This window comes from Notothenia coriiceps, unplaced genomic scaffold (assembly GCF_000735185.1).
Source record: "Notothenia coriiceps isolate Sejong01 unplaced genomic scaffold, NC01 NC01_scaffold00001080, whole genome shotgun sequence".
NCBI lineage: Eukaryota > Metazoa > Chordata > Actinopteri > Perciformes > Nototheniidae > Notothenia > Notothenia coriiceps.
The window spans coordinates 87,102-109,777 of record NW_011333781.1 but is presented as its reverse complement, the minus strand read 5'-3'; the positions used below and the strand labels follow the sequence as shown (position 1 = coordinate 109,777).

The 22,676-nt window shown below is 41.1% G+C and overlaps 1 protein-coding gene across 1 annotated transcript in view; it reads left to right on the top strand.

Annotated features, from left to right (window-relative positions):
• The window catches only part of gpc5a (glypican 5a), a 92,449-nt gene that overhangs the window by 3,270 nt on the left and 66,503 nt on the right, over nucleotides 1-22,676 (top strand). Inside the window, exon 2 of the mRNA XM_010786792.1 lies at nucleotides 516-677. Coding sequence (XP_010785094.1) covers nucleotides 516-677 — 162 coding nt within the window. The remainder of the gene's footprint in view (nucleotides 1-515; nucleotides 678-22,676) is intronic.

The window sequence follows — 22,676 nt, the reverse complement described above, 5'->3', positions numbered from 1 at the left end:
AACTGTCCTCCGCAATCAGGTTTTGACATGTAACTAAAGTTGTTATCTATGTTCTCTTTAGAGACTCCATTGGGGGAAAAAAAATTAAACTGAAAATGTATACAACATTACACAGGGGTTGCTCTAACGCTGCATCAATATGTTTGTGTTGTGTGACATCTGAGCTAATCATTTAAAACATCAAAAGAGAATAGTAATGGATGCCAGCTTAAGCTTAAATTGATATTGATTTTCTTTTAATAACCAAGCCTCTTTTTAGGTGGTTGATGATGTTTTTGCTCTTTCCCCCTTGGGTGTCAAATACACTGACTTTGACTAATGACAGGTCTGACCAGGGCCGGTAAATGAACCCAATTCCAAAAGTCTGAACTATCTCTTACACATTTCTCTTTTGTTGAAGACAAATGTAATTTCTGGCTAAGTGAATTTTCGAAATACAGTGGCACCATGAGAAATGAGTTATTCCTTCCCCTTTTTATTTTAAGATCCTAACATTCAATCTTAACTACTCTTAGGTTCAGACCTTCAGGTGTGCATATCCAAGAACCTGACCTGCTGCACCAAAAAGATGGAGGAGAAGTACCAGGTGGCAGCCCGGAGAGACATCCAAAACCTCCTGCAGACGTCCAGCTCCAGCCTCAAGTTCCTCATATCGCGCAATGTGGCAGCTTTTCAAGGTAAGAGTTAACTTGTGTGTGTGTGTGTGTGTGTGTGTGTGTGTGTGTGTGTGTGTGTGTGTGTGTGTGTGTGTGTGTGTGTGTGTGTGTGTGTGTGTGTGTGTGTGTGTGTGTGTGTGTGTGTGTGTGTGTGTGTGTGTGTGTGTGTGTGTGTGTGTCACTGTAACAAATGTTAAACTTCATAAACGCGTGCTGAGATGAGAGAGCAAATGTTTACGTGGATAATTGTATGTGTGTAGTTGTTTGTGTGTGTTTCCGAGTTGGAGTACACATTTTAGGAGTTGTGGTTTGTGTGGGTGTTGTGAAAACAGTGGATGAGTCAGTGTGCGTGCAGCTAGGCTCCACTTCAGAGCAAACAGAGAGGGTCTGTCCTCCTTCCAGATCTACCACCACTACACTATGATCCTGAGATAAGATGGACTCAGGATGCCGTCTCTAAGGGTGAAAGTCTGTCAGGGATATGTACTGGGGCTTTTACTAATAGCTGCATATCCTGTGCAAGGTGCCCTCCTATACTGATACCTCCATAAAAGCAACATATTTAGGGCAGAGGAACACAGTTATCTCAGCATAGAAACACCATAAACTGGCTGCAACCCATCCCCACATCGGTTTTCAACCTCTTTCTCTTATTGTTTTGCATTCCTCTCCATCCTTTTCATTCAGCAATGTTTGACAGTTAACTTACAGGCAACAACTTGCCTCTGTCTCTCTCCTGCCCAGCGTGGGATGTTTCTCCCACTCTACTTGATGGCTGTCATATGACGGCTGAAATGAGTGGGCAACAAATGCAGAGCTTATGACTTGAGTGTACAGTCTCAGACATATCATTAAGCCAATTCTCTTTAACGATGTCTCTCAGTTTAAAGACGTGCTGTTATCCTCCTCCTAAACTCAAATGGTTTATGGGAGAGTCCCGGCATGATCACAGTGTTTTAGTTGAGGTTGGAAGGGGCAATGCCCTGTTTGTGTTGTCAGATGTTTGATGTCTCTACTGGGGCTCTGAAGGTGAATTAAAAATACCCTGCGTTTATGATGGTTTTCATAAGGCATTGGCAGATTTTTTTAAATACTGTTAACTTATTACAAAATGGCAAACAGTCTTATTTAGGTGAAGTGTTTAAAAAAAAAAAAAACAACCTCTAAAAAGAAAAGTTCAAATCCAATGACAAAACTAAAGATTTCACTTCCTTTGGCACTTCCCCCTCAACTGAATATGTACATCTTCAAAGAGGTCGCTAACATATAGAAATGTCCCAACATTTGGTTTTTAGGAGAACTTTTGAACTTCAGATGAATACATGTTTGGTACAGTATTACAGCTAAGTGTATTTGGGACTTGCTCCAAATAATTTACATGTTGTTCAGTACAACAATGTCGACTATTCTGATTGTTTTTTTATATGATTTTTGGACAATATTGGAGGACCAAAGCAGATAAGAGTAAGCTTAATCAGTCTTTGGCTACTCAAACAATACATGTTTAAAGTTCTTGTTACTTAAAGCCAGTCCAAGAACTGGCAGCTTTGTGAGCGCAGGGTAAGTCAAAAAAGACTACAGAAGCTGGTAGCTGTTTGAAATACTCCTAAAATGAGCAGCACTCACATGGTTTCAACGGAGGAATGGCAGGCAGTGTGCTCTCTTGCCAAAGCAAACAGAGTTCCCTGTCAACAGCGGCTCTCATCACCAGTCAACAAACAGTGGCGGCTGCTTCCAACATGCAGGCTGCGTAACACAAGTGGCAACAGACGCTCAGCAATTTAGGTTTCATATTGGATCACAGGCAACGGCAGTGTAACTACCCTGAATGTTAAATGTATTAAGTCGTTATGTTGTGTTCCCAAGTTGTTCTTCTGATTTATTTAAAATAAGTTGTGGGTTCTAAGTCATTTGTGACTGGTTATTTTCTTGATATATATATTATTTATATTCTTTTTTTTAATGACACAGTTTGCATGTTCAGATTGTTTGTATAGTCCAACCAGCAGTCCAGCCCCCATAGATAATACCATATTTTGGCTTGTAATTGACTTGTTGTTTAAAAAGGTTTGTTGATTGACTGATTGATTTGATTTTTAAAATACTCCCTGTGAAGTTTCTTGTAGATAAATTCACGTTTGCTTTTGAATTCTCATTTAAACACCTTGCTTTTACTTTCTTCACGACCTTTACAAAGCTATATGTATGTCTCCAGAGGCATATTGTTCTTGATTTTCCGTCCCTCTCATTATCGTGAACCCCCGATTTCTGGAGGAATAAACTTCCACTTCGACTCAGAAGAACTGATTGGAATTTGTGGTTCAAAGTCATTGTGATCTCACAAAGTTAGCTTTTGGCGTTGACAATAAATAATATATTTAATCATGTTAAACATTTGAAATCCTGCAATGTTTGCATGTATGATTGCTTGCCAGCAATCTTTCCCTATTGCTGGCATTTTTACTTTGCTTGTTGTCATGTTACCACCACCAACTTTAGATAAGGGAAAACGTGTGTCCAAACATATCTTCTGGATCACATATAAACCACATATATATATTTCATAACCTAAATCAAGTTGCGCATGAAAGAAATGTAAACCACAAACTCTTCCTCTCTGCCGGTTCAATATTGTTTGTCTCGCTACTGAAGTAAATCTATGCTGATAGAAGCTGATGCTTGTTAAAATGTTGCTGCTGATTTTTTGACTCGTAGTCTATAATATCTTAGCACGCACACACTCACACACTCACGTACGCACACAGAGCCACCCACGTGGCATTGTTCTATTTGGTTGTGAAGGTTTTAAGGGTCTTTGTCACATGGAAAAAACTCTCTGTGGCACCATATGTATGGGAAGCACGGAGGGAAAGAAATGTCTGGCAGGTTGTTAGATCTTAACAGAGTGGGAGAAAAAAAACAGCTTTGCTGTTCATGTGCAGACATAAAAGAAACACAAGTCAAGCATTTAATCCTTCTTTCCTATCCAGGGAGTGTTCAATGATGCTGAATTAATATGACTGAATTGTTTGTTATTCATCTTGTGTGACTGTTAGTTTTGTTCTGGGTGTTTTCAGATTATAATGGAAGTGGAAACAAGCCAACAACTTTACGGATGGTTTTGAAATCGAAATAAGATGTTATGTTGACTGGCTGCCCTCAGCATTATTACTGCTTCACCGTAGACACTTTTCTTGAGTACTGGAAGAAATACTTCTCTCTAGGAGGTAGGAGAAAAACAAGTCCCTTAGTTTTAGCTTCCAAATGATTGGCAGCCTGCGCTGTAATCTGAGAGACAACAGAGAACAAGCAGAGTGTATAATGCATTACAACCACAGACAGGAAGAAGGGCGAGTTAAAGGGGTGCAGACTAATGTGGTCATTTGTTATGTGCAAAGCCTTCAATTAGGCATTTTTTATATATATGCAGCTAAAAGGAGAGGGGGCAAGACACAATTAGAGGAATGTAGATGAATAACAGTCTGAAAGACTTAGGAGACAGGGAAAATAGCTCTAACCAATAAAATGCTATTTAAAATGTTTTTCTTCCTCTGGGACTTTTTTTGCCCTTGAATGGGCTGCAGTAATAACACATCTTCAAGAGCATATGTAGAAAAAGTGCTTAATACTTACACACAATGAGGGATGTTGATTATGAGAGCTTCAAAGCACAGCTCATCCTACATTAATGGCTCAATACGTGTTTCCATTTCCTTTTATAGGAATGTGCCTCAAGATTAGAATATCTTGTCCTTAAATGAACCTGACTGCTGCCTCTCAAATCTCTTCACAACGAAAAGATAGCTTGGCAACTGGGCTGGTTAAAACTAGAAAGAATAAAGATAAAGTTGATGGTATACTTTTCAGCAGAAGTCCTTTGAGCCTCCCAGCACATCTCTTTTTTTCTCCTCTCTTTCTGCTGGTCTGTCAGTAAGCCTCTTAGGACTGCATGTTTTCTTTCACCGGTTGTGGGTTTCCTGCATGTTGTCCACACAATGCACAAATATGCAGCCTGCTGAGAGGGGCTTCAGGGGGGATCTTTTTTTGCCCTGTGCAGGTTTGTCTTACATCCATGGCAACCAACCTGTGCGATCCTAGCGTCCCGCGGGGCGGCAGCCGATAAAACTCAGAAACAGAGCATATTATGAATCAGCTGTTGAGATGCCTGAGAGACTGTCTGAGGAGGGGCACTTAAATCTTAGCAGAATGTCGGATACCACCAGATCAAAGGAATGCCCTCCTTTGGGAAGAGCTTTGAGGAAATATTAAAGCAGCATATTGCCTTGTATTGCCTTCAAAAGTGAAGAATCCAGGGATATTTACAGAGGCTGGAACCGTTGGCTTGTAACAAATTAAAGGAATAGTTTGTTATTTTGAGAATGGGATTTTCCACTTAATTGCAGAGATTTGAATAAGAAAAGCAAAACTACTCCCATATCTACCCGTTACATACAAAGGTACAACCAGCATCGAGTTAGCTTTGCATAAAGGCTAAAGGGAAAATCAACTAGCCTGTTTCTGTCCAAAGGTTAGGATACCTACCAGCACCTGTTAAGGTCAATCAAATTAGCCAATGTTGGGGAATGATATAATGGGACGAACAATACCACACTAATATTGGTTTAAAGCTCTGCTGTTCATTAGCCTAGCTTAGCATAACACATTTAAAGGCAGCATGCCGGGCTCAAATCCTCCTATGAAAGCATCCTGAGCTCAATATTTAACCTGTTATTTCTACATTCCTTTATTTCATACACATAATAAAAGCATCACTTGAGTGGGTTTTCAGGAAGTACATGCTGTCATGCTAATTTCATTATACAAAACACAAAAGCGAAAGTTGTGGCCTGCTAGACTTTGATTAGTAGGGTGATTAGCACCCGTCACAAAGCAGCCAAGTCTGGTGTCAGGTTGTAGCTTCATTTAATCGCCTCCATTTATAATCACTTGTAGCCTGTTCATTTGTTGCTCATAGTATGAACATAACAGCTTCTCTCTGTGCTCGATGACTCCCTGGTGTCTTTCAGACAGGAAACCAGCAGAAACTCCAGCCCCGATGCTGTCATTGTGGTTTTTCTACAGATTAAACACAATGAGACACAGTGGGTTGAATAAATAGATTTAAAAGTTTTGTTGACATATTTCTGTTTCTCTTAACAGCTCTGAGCTTTCAATATACGCATGCACAGATATTGGGAGTTTTCCATCTCCTCTTCTAGAGTTTGAGAGGAAAAGCAAATTACTTAATTAAAATAACTTTGAACTATTTCTTTAAAACAAGTAGTGCCTAGTTGTGCTGTTTTTGCAGTCTCACTTTATGGTGAACCTAAAAGCTGAAGCTTGGTCAGTATTTCATAAGAAAACAGACAATTATTTAGGATACGTACAAATATATCAATCAATCAATCAATCAATGTTTATTTATATAGCCCAATATCACAAATGTTACATTTGTCTCAGTGGACTTCACAGTTTGTACAGAATATCAGTATGACAATACGACACCCTCTGTCCTTAGACCCTCACATTGTACAAGGAAAAACTTCCAGAGAAAACCCACAGTTTAAAGGGAAAAATGGGAGAAACCTCAGGGAGAGCAACAGAGGAGGGATCCCTCTCCCAGGACGGACAGACGTGCAATAGATGCCGTGTGTAAATTGAAAAGATAATACATTTGCAACATAGGTAGTCCAAATGTTTGGAAATGCATGTGTGTGTATAATAGGAAGATGAATCCACGAGTATATCCATCCAGGACTTATGATCCAGGACTACAGCCACGACTCAAGATCCAGGACTCGCAATCCATGACACAGGACCGCAGGATCATCCATGACTCCGGATCCCGGCGTATATAGACACCAAAAAGAAAGAAATTTGGGGAAGCTGGGTTAATCGGAACATGAGAGTACACAGGTATAGACAGAGAGAAGGAAGAAGTAAGATGTCCCCCGACAAACTAAGCCTATATCAGCAAAACTAGGGGCTGAATCTAATCAGCCCTAACTATAAGCTTTATCAAAAAGGAAGGTCTTAAGCGCACTCTTAAAAACGGATAGGGTGTCTGCCGCCCGAACACAAACTGGAAGCTGATTCCACAAAAGTGGAGCTTGATAAGAAAAGGCTCTGGCTCCCATTGTACTTTTAGAGACTCTAGGAACAACCAACAACCCTGCATTCTTGGAACGCAATGCCCTAGTAGGACATCTTGTTGCTACAAAACAAACTGCCATACCAGTGTGAACCCTGGCAAACGTGCCGTCACACTGGGTGAATTAGGAGGTAATCTGGGGGGTTTTACGAAGGGGTAGGACTATTTCTGACTCTCTTGGTAAAGAACATATTTGTGTTTTGGACACGAAAACTCCGTATTAAAGGAAATGCTTAGTAGTCGACAGCCGTCGAAAAGTGAACCAAGATGTCGATATCTGGTGTCGAACTATCTATTTTAAGAGGAAGTGGATGGTTTTGAAACTAACTACATTCTCGCAGAGCGCGTCGAATCGGATTGCCTCTAATAATTAGTGGTTGTAACTATACAATGACTCTGTGTAACCATATGTGGTTTTAACGTTCACAGCAAAATCGCTATTGAGGGTTTTGCTACCTAAAGTTGGGCAAGTTGTCTCTCATAGAACAGTGTCCCGGGAAACAAACGGACAAGACCAAATAAACGTCGTTATGTAGTTCTACACCTCTGATTATATGAGTCGGACTTAGATATTGTCTCGTGTTGGGTCATAAAATCGTGAATTCCTATAATGTAAAATTGTTTTTGTCTTTCGGTACTCTCCGTGAAACTCTGCAGTTATTGGGTTTGATGTTTATTTTCGTATGTCTTTCTAAACGAGAACGAGGCAACGGGGACCGTCCACGTGTAATAACTAAAATACCGGTGATGGAAACCCGAGTATCCACAGAAAATTCCCCGTGGGGAAATTATGGAGTGGCATCGTTCCTCTTTTTGNATTTTGTTTCTAAGAGTAACAATTTTATCGTTAAAAAAGCACATAAAATCATTACTACTGAGTGCTATGGGAATAGAAGGCTCAGTCGAGCTGTGGCTCTCTGTCAGCCTGGCTACAGTGTTGAAAAGAAATCTTGCATTATTCTTATTCTCATCTATTAATGAAGAGTAGTAGGCTGCTCTCGCTTTACGCAGTGCTTTCTTATATTCATTGAGAGTAATATGCCAAGTTAAACGAGATTCTTCAAGTTTAGTGGAGCGCCATATCCTTTCAAGTTGTCTCGACTTTTGCTTTATTTTGCGGGTTTCGGCCTTATGCCCTGGAGCTAGTCTATGTTGTTTTATTTTCTTCTTTTTCAAAGGAGCAACAGAGTCTAATTTTATTCGCAGCGCATCTGTAGCACTATCAACAACATGATCAATTTGGGGTGGTGTACATTTTGTATAAGTTTCCTCCCTTACATGCAGACATGCTATCGAGTTAAGTATTGATGGAATCTCTTCCTTAAATGTGGCTATAGCACTAACAGATAGGTTTCTGCTGCAGGAGCTTTTGACTAATGCTTTGTAGTCTGACCGAAACCAACAGAATCTAATATTGAGTTAAATGCAACAGTAAGGCTATTCTTATCATCGTCAACATGAATATTAAAGTCACCTACGATAATTACTTTATCTGTTTTAAGTACCAAAGTTGATAAAAACTCAGAGAATTCTGATAAGATTCTGGTAGACCTGGTGCACGGTACACTGTAACAAATAAGATTGGCTGCAAAGTTTTCCAGGTCGGATGCGTAAGACTGAAAATGAGGCTTTCAAAGGAGGTATAATTTAATTTTTGTTTAGTATTGATAAGTAAACTTGAGTCAAAGATTGCTTCAACTCCACCTCCTCGACCCGTGCCTCGGGTAATATGAGTATTGATACTGGCTGGGTGGAGTGGCCTCATTTATGCTGACATATTCTTCATGTGTCAACCAAGTTTCAGTGAGACAGCATATATCAATATTATAATCTGATATTAAATCATTTACCAGTATTGCTTTAGATGCTAGAGATCTTATGTTTAAGAGACCACATTTAATCTTCCTGTTTTGTTGCACTGTAGTAGTTGTTACATTTACTTTTATTAGGTTATTATGTATGACACCTCTATTAGGTTTTACCTTAAATTGTCCTTGGGCAGACACACACACCGTTAATATTGGGTATTTTATTGGGTTCGGGATTCCTATGGATGACTGCAGATAGTACAAAATGTGTTTTTAAATATCCAATATATTGCCTCAAAGCCTCCACCATTATTACATGACCATGTGATGATCTCTAGACCTTAATAAATGTAATGCTGCTGTTATTGAATGTATGTGGTATGAAGCTGGTGTGACCATCAACACTCTGTGGCTTGTGGTCCTTTTAGCCTGGGAAGAAACATTTTAAGTTGAGAAGACACATGAATCCAACAGACACTTATAGTCGGCCGTTGCTTTTATTTTGCTCTGCTTCTAATTGTGAGCTACCATTTGGTCAGGAACACAAGTGGTGCCGATGAATGTAAGATCAAAGAGCCAGGGCTGAGTGCCGTTGAAGTGGAAAGCTAACCTGTTGTGGTCCGGTCTTGCTATTTGCGCTCATAAATGCTGATTGTGTTTCTGTTTACCAGCCTTTAAAGGATCCACTGCCCATCTTTTACTTTTGAATAAAGAAAGAAACATGGTTCAATGGCAGTGGCCCCACAGCTTTAGTAAGTGGAGACCTCAATTTGACGTCAAATAACAACCACGCTCTGTGCCGAACAAGGAGTTCTCAGTCGGGGAAGTAAAGTAGTTTGGATTGCTGCTGATTTGAAGGATGATGTTTTTTAATAGTTTTTTCATAGCAGATTCTGTTTCTGTGAATAAACTGTGGTCCGTTGGAGTCAGTTCTCAGTTGGCTGACGGGCGGCCACACCATATGAACATAACATCCTTGGTTTGAATCCTATAAAAGTATATTTTTGGTTTGATTGAATTGAATCATTCAACAGACTGCCCTGCAATAAACTAAGCATTAAGTTCAACCTCTGAGTATGCTGCTACCCGAGGCACATCAAAGGCATCAAGATGCTGAGATAAGCGGTATGTTTAAAATGTAACTGCAAAGAAGAAAGGAAACACTTCTACAAGCCAATATCTGAGAGTATGAGGATAGCAGGTTAGATTTCTCACTGTTCTATAAAACATACAAAATGACAATCTTCATGATCATCCTCTTATTGAAAGTTTTCAACTAATCCAGTTTTTTTTTATTAACTTTTTTTAGCTTGAGAAGTAGGAATAAATGAACCCTTAAACAAACGTAAACCTTTAGTTTTGACTTAAACACAAATCACCAAATTAGGAGATGCATGGTTTTCTTTGGACAGCGAATTGATCTTTGTTTTGATATTCCACATTCAAATCTGAATGAATCTTAGATTATTACCATTAGCTAAATCGTACAACTTTTGGCACTTGTAAATCTATTTTTTATTTGTAACCAACTCTGGCTTAAATTCTCCCTCACGCATGTTATGTGTTGATGTAAGCCTGATCCTTAAAGCCCTGATAGTGGCCCCTTGAGGCAGGGCAGAGTTACCCATTGGGCAACGCGTGAAACTGCCCTGGGGGGCCCTTTGGAGGCTCCACATTTCTATATTCATTAACTGTTAATTTGTAAGGGCCTTGAGGCAAGTCCTGCATTATTACCCGTATTGTAGAGCGTGCCGTGTCAAATTGTACATGGTGTATATTCCTAAATACATTTTGTTGTTTGAATACAACATCTCACTTTGCCATGTTCTGAGCACTAAGTGAAGGGAAAATGCGACTTCAAGGGCCAGTTACAGCAGATATGCCTTGCTGTTTCTGGTAAAATATCTTTATTTTGATATTCTATATTATAGATTTGATGAAAGCGACCCTGAAATCAGCACCTGTATTGTGGTTTGAGATGCTCTCAGAAATCTGCTATTGAGAAGTTAAACTCAGATTGCACAAGTCTGGTAACTTAACACTGGCATTATCATCTAACTGCATCACTAATGGAAAAAGTTATTGTAAAAGCAGAGCTGCTGCAGCCATCGACCTTAACTAATTATTTGCATCTACATTTCTCCAATAACTTCAAGTTCAAAACAGTTATTTGCTACCAAGGAAATATATTGTGCTGTGACCCGCCCAGCAGCACTGCATCACTGGCTACAGTAACACAGTGTTCCCTTCCAGTAAAGTTTCTATGTTGGTCACAAATTGGCTGCTCGCCTCGGTCAGGGAAAATATGCTGCTTTTTATAGGACTCTGCATTTTAGGATCTTTTGTCTTAAAATGAACATTCCTTGGGTTAAATTCCCCTCAAGAAGCACCATGACACATAATGTAGAAGCAGTTTCTTTGTTTCATCATTGTTTTATCAGAGAAATTATGTTTCTGATTTAAAATTTTTTTTATAATAATACACGTTACTACATGATAAGAGGTGTGAGATAAAAATATATCAGTTTTACAACATAGTTTGGCAGTTGCTGTAAAACAATAGTTGGTTTTCTCTGTACAATGACCCGAGGTAATCCACAGAATACATGCTGGTGCCATGAAGATCTTCTACTCAGCATTGCTGTATGCCAATGTCTGTTGGTTGCTGGTTTGGTCCAGCACTTTGGTCTAAGATGAAATATTTCTACAACTATTGATGTCATTAATACAGACATTTATGGTCATCAGAGGAGGAACCCTTAACAACTTTATGCAGTGACTTCTCCCCTAGCTCCACCATGAGCTTTACATTGATGGTTTGAATTGAAATGTCTCTTCAGGGTTGATGAGTTGTCTAAAATGTGTTAAAAACCTTATTTCAATATATGTTGCCCTCAACATTGAAATAATTGTGGTGATCCATAAAGCTTAAAGGTGGGGTAGGTAAGTTTGAGAAACCGGCTCAAGATACACTTTTTGTTATATTCCATGGAATGCTCTTAACATCTCGATAGCAATGAATATCTTAAGTGCTTTGACGAAAAATCCATCCAAATTCATCTGTGGAAGCCGTAGTACTGTAAAAAGCACGGCCAATCATCTGAGCCGGCCCGGCTAAAATAACTGGATGGCCTAGCCTTCCATCTGTGCACAAACTTATCTCGTAGGTCTCATTGGTCATGTGCACGTTCGTGTGTGTTCGAGGAGGGGCTCTGTAAGGGATTACCTACCCCACCTTTAATCTATGGCCATCATCAGTTTGATATATGAATGTGTCCAATACTTTGGTTTATAACTAAATTCCTGCAAAATGTATTACAAGTCTTAGTATGTTACCTGCAAAGTGTAGGTGAACATGATAAACAGTATACCTACTAATTATCAGCTTGTTGACATTTTTATAGGGAGCGTGTAAGTTACTGTTTTTTAAGCACAAAGCTCCCTTGTGTCTCACTCCAGGGCAGGAGCACGGCTGTAGACTCTTAGTCTTGTTTTTCCATAACAGTAGCAAACCATTAGTCCCTCCACAAAGAACACTCTTAATGCTTTTTGTCTAGCATGAAAAGCTGTGAGTGTGTCTTGTTTGTGGGAAGAATGAAAGATGGGAAGGCTTTACATCTGATAAAAAAAAAGAAATGATTCCAGTAAGCACACAAGCAAACCTTATTTGATGGAAGTGCGATATAAATGTGCATAAACTGAATATATTGAGTGGTGGTTGGATATTTCATATGTTGATTCTCACAGCTGGTCTTTAAATCCTTTCTAACCTGCTCTCTGCTCCTTTGTGTGGGACCTTTCATTTTGCAGACTCTTTGTCCACTGGGTATACAGCCGTGCCTTCTTTGTTGTGTGTGTGTGTGTGTGTGTGTGTGTGTGTGTGTGTGTGTGTGTGTGTGTGTGTGTGTGTGTGTGTGTGTGTGTGTGTGTGTGTGTGTGTGTGTGTGTGTGAACGCAGGGGCCTCTCCTCGAGATTTCCACAGAATTTGGGCTTGGCTTTGTGATTCAGGGCTGGACAGTTGATCCAGGGGAGGACAGAGAGTGAAGAAGAATGCGAAGAAGAAGAAGAATGAGCGACTGATGGAGAGAAAGTTGGGAGGATGCCAGATTCTATTGAAAGTCTTTGCACAGCGTTTGAAGTCAGAGGATGAGGATTTAGAGGGAAGCAGGATTATTCAGAGTCAATACCCTTCAACAATCTAGGCGTTTGGGCTTCTGAAAGAAACAACGTAGTTAGACTAACCACGGCTGTCCCCCCTCCGTCTCTTGCATCCCCTGTTTCAGACATGTTTAGCAGGTTTAACATTTAGGGAATATGCTCAAGCCAATTCTCTGGCAAATACTTTGATGAGGAGACTGATACTACTCTCTGTTACATATGAAGCTACTACCAGTTAGCTTAGCTGAGCACAAAGGGTCACAACATCTGCATAGATACACTTTAAATAAGGAGGATTCAACTCTTCAAAGGGGTTTTAGTGCTGGGCTATTTTTTTGTCTGAAAGCAGTGACTTCCTGGAGTCACGGGTTGCCTGGCAACTGTTCCCAGCTAAGAAATATGCTGTGTTTCAAAACACGTAATTTTAATATGTATTTTGAATGCCCTTACATAGTATGTACTTTTTCAAGTGTGCCTAAAATCGAGACAAGCAACTCATAACTTATGTCACAACATTGCTAAACTGTGTGAAGGATTGTAGGTATACAGATTAAACAATTAAGATATCACTTTTATCATGTGAGCTCTAGATGGTGTGTATTTGTTACCTGACCCAGAGCCAGGATGGTATTCCCACCAACTGCAGTTTCATATTGTCTTTTTCTATCAATAACTTTTTAATGCCCTGTATACAGACATGTCAGACTGTGTGTGTGTGTGTGTGTGTGTGTGTGTGTGTGTGTGTGTGTGTGTGTGTGTGTGTGTGTGTGTGTGTGTGTGTGTGTGTGTGGTCAGTCCTGTTCAGAAGATCGAGTTTAGTTGACACACTTCTTAAAATCCCACTCACTTGCCAGAATGAACACACCCATGTACACAGACGTTCTCTGTCTTACATTTTGTCTCCTCTTTCAAACACACTCCCTGACTGCACTGTAGCCACCTACTGCATAGGGATGAGCCCTAAAAATACATATACCAGTCAGCACTTTATATTGTTTGTCTCCTGTGTGCCTGTTTGAAATGGAGATTTATGACTGCTGGCTGTTGTCTTAAGTGCATTTTTTTTTTATATACGATGATAAAGCACACTGCTAATCAGGTGCTATATATTTTATGGTAGATTTACACACTATCTTCCCCTTCATTTTAAGAGATTAACAAAGAGTTTTGAGCTGTGAGGAGACCAGCAGGGTAATGTTCTAGTGTGATGTTTGTGCAGGGGAGCTGACAGTGTGGACAAGAAAATGTACAACTGTTGGCAGTGAACAGCAAAGACTCGCAGCTTTCCACACAAACCATGTTACTTTGATTCAGTGGTATGTTAAGTGAATGGTAGAGGCCATAATGGGCTCTTTTTTTCTAGAAGCAGCCCTCAAGTAAACCAACATTCTTTAAATAATTTAGACATCAAATTTCAACCAGACACAAATTAGGGATGTACATCAGAATATTTGCCTGTGGACTGTGACTTTCCATAACCGTTACTAAAAGGAAACTGCTACTGTTTCACTAAAACACAGTGCACTCTCTATGAAAACATCATTGAGATATTTAGTTTCAGCTATCTTGGACTCTTGGGCGGTTTCTTAGGATTTTGTTTCTCTGTTTCACTGCAGTTGTTTGGTGAGAAGAAATCACTTTTTCTGTCCGTCAGAGGAAGGAAGTATTTCCTAAGTAAGGAAGGAGACTCCAGGGATTAGCCTGTAGTCGTCTGGGAGATGATATCCTAAACACAGAAACACACGGCAATACACCAAGCCTACTGTCTGCTCCCACTCGACCCTCTTCTTCTCTCCCCCTCTTATCCTGTCCTTCTCCCGTACATGGCAGATATATTGGCATAATTGTCCTGCTTATCACCAGTATCCTGGCATGAGTGACAGATGAGTGTGGTTTTTACTGCTGGGAGGCCAGTGTCTGGGGGCTGGTTCAGTTTAGCGGATGGGACTTTGAAATTGGCTAAACTCATTTTTACAATCCGGGTTAGATGACAGTTTTTACATGCACATGCCCCATTTTTACTCTTACAATGATACTTTTAAATATGCTTTGGAACTGCTCTCAAGTATGTTAACTCACAATCTCATCAAAACTGCACGCAAACCAATCATATCATAGTTTTTCACTGATGGACTGAATCTAAATGACTGCAAAAAATTCACAACAATGCAATCTTTAATCGTGGATGTAACTAAACTGTTAAATATTTGTTCTGAACTCACTGTCTCAGACATGTCTCCTACCCTTTTAAACAAGTTAGTTGAGCCGAAAAGCCTGTGGGCTAGCTTTTGTAGAAGTCATGGTTAAATAAGGGCTCTAATAAGAAGAAGTTAAAATCAATAACATAATGGCGCCTCTTTTGTAGGCCAGTCAACGAGGTGAAATAACACAGCCTGCCATTTTTAAATCCTTGAAACTAATGTTCCATATCATCTTTTTATAAATCTAACGTAATTATCCAGTTCAATAGAGTAATCAGTGGCGTGCTGTGTGCATTAGGCCCTCTATTCAGGCTTATGACAGCCCTGTTGGCTCCTTCACATCTAACAGCTCCCACAGGCCAGCCACAGGAAACCCTCCACAGCCTCACACAGAGCCACCTTTCAAAGCTAATGAAAGCTTTATTATAATATAATTATTTTCATTCTGGCTCTTTAAACTGTGTCAACTCGCTCTCTGTCAGGGTTTCTATGCGTGTTAAACCTGGCTTGTGTTTCTACATGTGCAGCATATGGGTATTTGACCTATATGACATACACATATGTGCACAGACACACACACACTTCCCTACAAGAAGTACTTGTGCCCCACTGTATTGACCTTCTCTGCTTCTTTTCCTGAACGGCATATTAAAGGCCATGTTCACAGCAGAGCTCTGTGCTCTTTGAAGTGCTCAAGAGCTGCAACAGATCCTCAAATATTGACTTTTAAGCCATCTGCAGGAAGAACAGAGGGAGAGCAGCAGAGGGGAAAGATGGAGAGTGGAGAGGCACATGCATAGACAGATGGAGGGAAGTTGCTTTTGTTGTACATCAGGTGGGTGTTGTCAGATTTATTACAGGACGGCTAAATTAGTTTGGCTACATATGTGTTTGTCAGCTCTTGATGTACGTAGGGAGGAGTGTGTTTATGGATGTGGAGGAGGAAGTACAGCGAGATAAGGCTGATGGTAAGCTGAGACTGCCTCCAGCAAAATAGATTAAAATGACTTGTAGTCATAATGTGCCTCTCCTTTTCTCTTTCTCCTCTCCTTTCATTTTCCTGCTCTTCCTCATATTCTCAACCCTTCCATGGATTTAATTATTTTCCTCAGTTCCTTCTTTTCTTTCTTGCCCTTAGTTTCTTCTGCTCTCCTCTTTTCCCGAGCTCCTTATTTCCTCTTTCCATTCCTTTCCTTTCCTCCCATGTCTTCTTTTCTCCTCTTCTTGTCTCATTTCCTCCCCTCCTTGCCTTTCTTTGTCTCCATTCTTTCTTTCCCCTTTTCTTGTTAGTTTTAACTAAATAAATCACTTTTCTTCTCCTCCATCCTTCTCTGAGAAACCTTGAGCAAGACCACACTCCTGTAACACCTCTGAGCAGGCGACTGTTTTCAGTTGTAAAACAATGCCCCCTTTATTCAAAACTGAGGACGGAAGGAAAAGGAAAACATCCCCAGGCTTTTAAACTTTTCTCAGGAACCTTTTTTCTCTGCCGTCTGCAGGTCAGAGCGGTCGTTCTGTTTCTCTTTGCAGTGCTGCTGTTGAGTTGAAAGGGAGGCAGAGGGTCTTGGAGAAACATTTTGAGATGGGACAGTTTGATATGGCCTTTCTCTCTTTCTCCCCTTCCTCCTGCAAACATGCTTGCACATGTCCTACACACATTCATGAAAGGCTCCGATTTGACTTGGTGGTTTGTTTGTAGATCAGAGCAGACGGGTACACTGAGTTCACTGAATGAGAAGTGTATCACCTCAATCTCCTGCTACATAGAGACAGTCATGGTTTGTTTGTGCCTACGATGATGCAAAGTTAGATTTATTGCTATATCTGCTTTCACTTCTCTGTCTTATTATGTTCTCATTTTCTGTCTGAGCAGCTAGATGTATCCAGGTGTGGTTTCGGAACATCCTCAGCTTATACCTGCAGAGCTTTGTGTTGTGTGATAATGAAGGTGGTTCCTCTTCATCACAACTAACATGCTTGCATGTGTGACAATTGGTCATGGCAGGGAAGCTAAAATAAGATTATTTAAAATTCTTATCACACCCCGGACAGTGCTGCATTCAGTGGATTTTCGTGAATAAGTGCTATAACGTTTTAAACGTGTTCTGCTGCCTCTTGTAGAGATTACAGGCAGGTTTATTTTTACATTCTATATCCAGCGGCTCAAGAGTCTGTTAGTTTGTTAGAATAACTCAAGTCAGACCAGTTTCCAGTTTACAGCCTGAGATGTTCATGTTCTGTATTGGAAAAAAAACTAATTTATTACCAGGTTAATATTAAAGGTGGGGTAGGTAATTTTTGGAGAAACCAGCTCGAGTGTGCTAGAATTTGAAAATACACAACTGGATCTTCCACTTCCTTACAGAGCCCCTCCTCCAACACACACGAACGCGCACATGACCAATGAGGGCATGAGATAAGTTTGTGCACAGATGGAAGGCTGACACAGGAAGGTAGGAATCCAGTTATTTTAGCCGGGCCGGCTCAGATGATTGGTCGTGCTTTTTACAGTACTACGGCTTCCACAGATGCCATTTTTTTATGGATTTGTTGTCAAAGCACTTAAGATATTCATTGCTATCGGGATGTTAAGAGCATTCCATGGAATATAACAAAAAGTGTATCTCGAGCCGGTTTCTAAAACTTACCTACCCCACCTTTAAATGAATTCTGCACACATTTTTGGAACTGGTTGAGGCAGAATGAAAGTAAAGTATTTGATGTTAGGCCAATGAGAATCTATCAAAGAAGCCTTATAGCATGTGGTAATGTTATTTTCTTTCCAATATTAGGCAGAATAGAAAAGTTAACAATCCATACACTTCCAGTTGATTTCGTAATCTACAAAATATGATGAGCAGTGCACAACATGTTTCCTAGACAAACACACAGTTCAATGTATACAAAGAAAATAGTAGTGCAACAATAAATGAAAATGTACTTGGGTTGAAGGGAATGTATTCTTGTTAATATTGCTATTTATCATTTAAAATGAGTAACACATTTCAATTAGTTTGTTCTGGGAAACCTCTTTTACATTACAAATAAATCATTTTAGTAATTCTGGTCTCTAAAATGAAATAGTGTGTACTGTATAGGTGTTTTTGTTTTTTGTTGTTTTACAAATCTCAGTGTCACAACCTTATTTTCAATTTTTTAGCCACCATAAACATTTGTGAATCATACATGGACATCTCAATCCTGGAACAACAAAGCGTGCGAGTGCTTCTTTGATCCTGTAATATGCCACAATGAAGACATAGTTTTCTGTTGACTGTACCGCCTGTGCCATCCTGTAAGTCATTGACTTTCATTATGTGTCTGTTTTGCTCTGGGATGAGCTGAACCCACAGAGCCACTGACTCATCCTATCGACATGGAGAATGGCCTTTCTGCAGCCTATCAGATGTCATGGGCTTCTCTGTTGTGGTCTCAGCCATTCACAGAGGATGAATCACATTAATAAAAGCCATCTCTGCGTTGCTCAACAGCGCAACAGAGGTCGACTGGTGGCATTTGAGTGCCCGAAACCTGGAAACACAGGAGGCTTCAAAAGAAAGAGCTGATGTGATCTAATTACACACAGGGCACATTCAGGGAGGCATTGCAATATGAGGCGTTTATTGTATCAACAATGTTAAGGCAATCTATTTAGTCTTTTTTTTATCCTCTTTTGCAATGGATCTTCAACTAAAAAGGTTCATCTTCTTTCTCTCCAGCGGACAGATCCGTTTCCCCGATGACATTTCTTTGAATACAAATACACGCACGCATTCACACACGCACACACACACACACGAACGCACGCACACACGAAACACACGTTGACGCAGCATAATAATAATACTTTCCAAATGCCTATTAAAGCTTCATATTGGATAAACTCCACTTTAAAATTTTGGAGTTCAGAATCTTGCAGCAAATGATCACTGATCTAATGAAGGCCTACTCACCCACTATATTTAAAGCTTACTATAAGTCACCGAAAGTCAATAATCCTCAATGCCAACACATAACAAAGGATCTGTGTCTCAAACCTTAATATGAGTCAACACCTGTTAAATTCATCGTCGTTGAAATTACATTTTTACTATTTGCTGTGTTTATTGTTGAAGCTAAGGACATATCAGGGCAACTTACAGTTTCTGTATTTAAAGCCTATCAGGTGTACTATTTTAGCCTCAAGCAATTTGAGTACACATGAATGTGTGCAAATCTGCCAGTTAGGGCTGTTTATTACGTTTATTTATATATATATATATATATATATATATATTTATTTTTAATAATCTGTGACTGTACCTCAAGGTTTAAACAAAGTATAAAATATAAATCTAGATAAGCGGCCTGTAGTTGTTTTTGGATATGGTTGGCAGTCACTTGGCAGTAGTTGGAGGTCGCATGGTTCATATGTTTATTCAGTTGCTGCTCTGTTTTCTCAAAATCACACTGATCCAATTACATGTGCACAATACAATGAGAAATGTCTCCCTCTGCTGGTAAAGATACAACTCTGCATTTTCTTATCAGTTCACATATTTAACCGGCTTATTCTGTTTGTGCTACCAATTCTGATTATTATAGTTCCATTTCCTCATTGATGATTGTTATATCTGCACCTGATTTCTAATCTACTTACTCTTGGTCAAACATATTTCTAAACCTCCCAAATCAAGCAGATACAGCAGGGTGGCATTAAAAGACTTAGGTTGCAAAATGAGGTGAAATAAAAAATCCTTTGTTTTCTAGTTCAGAGCCAACTGCCAGAAGATCTTACCTTAAGTGTAACCCATTACTCGGTACAGCTTCCTCTGTCACAGTTAACCAGATCATCCTACATTAAAGATAATGAGAAGTGCAGCAATTATGGGAAAAAGAAAGAAAATGGGATCAAATTTGAAAGCCTTTTAGACATGGAGGAAAGCTTGGTTACTGTGGAATTTAACTGAAGGGGCTTTGTGGTCGGTATATAATAGGCAATATATCTGGATGATATTCGAGCTTTCAAACATTAATTGTTCATATATTATAATTTGTTTGCCATGCCAGCAGCCGAGGGAGAAACCAATACAGGTTGATGGAATGTTTTAAGGCTTTTTATAGTCAGTCTCCAACATTCATCAGAAATGGATGCCATTCAATGCAGGTAAATGTTAAAAATATTAAAATAATGTATGATGATACTTCCATGCTAGTTGTTAAGGATCACATTTTTGTACAATTTAAACGATTGCTATTTATATCTGCTGAATCAAAATTGTGACCATGCCCGCGGAAGATGTCCTGGAGTTGGTCTACACGGAGGACGAAGAGGATGCCTCTGGATTCCTCCTGTCCGACTCGGATGAGCAGGAAGACAACGTCTTCATGTCATCGGCTCAGGCTGCAAAGCCGGGAGCGACGGCTGCTCTCCCGGGCGATAGCACACCAGCTTCGCCCTGTCTAAGTTTGGATCTGCAGGCCGTGTGTCAGCGTGCCGCGTCCAGACTAGACATCCCATGGCCCGAAATGGCCAAGGAGACCTCCAGGTCCCATTACGAGCGGAAAATGTTTCCCAAAGCAACGAGGACAAAGAGGCAACTCCTTCCGGTCTTCCCGGAGATGTTGGATAAGGTGTCCTTCAGCAACAAGGCCCCAATCCAGGGTACCTCCTCCCTAGACTGTGACGGTATGGAGAGGCTCGGCCTGCTCCGCATACCGCCCTATGGAACCCGCTTGGTGGCAGGCAGACCTCCTTACCGGAGGATGGCTACTACTCACCAAGCGAGGAACCCCGCAGCTGCGGCGAAGGGCGGAACCGATTCCATGTCGACCTCATGACTGAAACTGTGTCCTACAGGAGACGCAGCGTTGTCGCCAGGGCATTTTGAACGTTTCTCCATCACTGTCTAACCGCATACCAAGCGGTAGACTCTGCGAGAATACTAATCCAAGCAATCTGTGGACCGGGTCAGTACTGGACGAGATAGCCGCTGATTCACGGGAATCTGTCGCCGCTGTTCAATGCTGCGCCGTCCAGGGTAGGCCCCACGTGGCAAGGGGCAAATGGGAAATCATGGTGGTGCAGGAAAGAGCTTATGATGATTTCTTACAACCTTCACCAAAACCTCCCAGACCGGGAACAAGGCGAAGGATGGTGACTGGACATGCCCATCGTTGCCCGAGGGGATTTTTGCTTCTGCTCTTCGTTGTCTCCATGCAGAGAGAGTATCGAAGTCCTAAGAAGAAGGAGGAACGCGAGGGCTCCTCCACCTCTGTTCTCCCTCGAAGGGTCCAGCCACTGTGACCTCCACGCAGCGGCAGTCCTTCGCCCAAGCTACCTCACTAGCCTGGTTCCAAAAGTAGCCGAAGCAGCAGAAGGGGTCATAGGCCACGCCCCGAGTTCCCCACCCAGGCAGGAGTGAACTGGAGGCTGCGTACAATTTATAAGAGTTGCCCTCTCAGAAAATCTCGGTATCCGGCTGCTAGCCCAAGGCGCAGCCTAACCCAGAACTTGTCGGCCCAGCAGTACGAGGAAGAAGAAGGATGGGCGGCCTGACATGCCTCTCTTCTCCGCCCTCCGTGGACAGAGCTGGATAGTCACGCGTACTGTGCCAGCTCCAGATGTGTTCCTCGATATCTCGGGCATGTCTGTATCACAAGCCAGAAGGGAGTCACGCCGGCATATGTCTTATAGAGAGAGACTTCTCTCACTTTTCTAGAAAAGAAGGCTATAATCTATAATCCCCGTCGCAGCAGAGTCCAGTAACGCCGCTCTTGTCCCATTCCAAGTATTTCCTCGTTCCCACCATGAGGAGCGGAACTTGAATTCGGACCAATACTACGGTGATTTGAGGGCTCTGAACAAAGTATCTAAAAAGATACAAATTCAGAATGCTCACTCACACATCTGCGTCTCGTTGCGACAAAAACGACTTGGTTTAGCATCAGTCGACCTGAAAGATCGTATTTCCGCACATCCCAGTATAATTACCCACACAGGAAACTATCGTGAGGTTCCGCACTCTTCAGAGGGGATCTGTTCACGAATACAGTAATACTTTTCCCCTTTCGGTCTGTCTCTCAGTCCAAGAGATGTTTGTGGTACGATATGTACGGAAGCCTGCTTGATTAGCCCGTCTAAGAAAGAGCAACAGTGCTATTCATGACTGGGCAACTCTACCTAGTACGAACTGGTCTGCTCTCGCGCACAGTCGAACATGGAGGCTATTACGCAGACAAATGTGCCTCGTAACAAGGCACACTTTTTGCTGCCGACCTGGGTTTCATAAATAAACACAGAAAAAGAGCATGTGAGCCCGGCACAGTACTGTACTCTTCCTGGGTATTATCACTGCTGATACTCCGGTGCCCTTTACAGCCCCGCCTGTTCAGCGGATAAGAGTGGAAAGCTTTCAGATGTCTTGTCTCGCTCATTTCCAGCTGCGCAAATATGTTCATCTTCAGATCATGTTCTGCGGGTTACTGGGTGCCTCCATGGCGTCAGCCAATCTGGGTTGCTAACGACATGGGAGGCTTACAAAGTGAGGGAGTTTTCAGCGTCTGGGTATTCCGCTTCTAAAACTAAACCCCGGCGCGCGGTAAGAAGTGTATGGTTACTGTGAAATAAGTAATGGCACTGCGCCACTGGCTAGCACTTCTCGACTTTTTTCTATAGTACAGGGCGTGGGCCTAATGGGTGCTGTCCTTTCACGGTTAAGG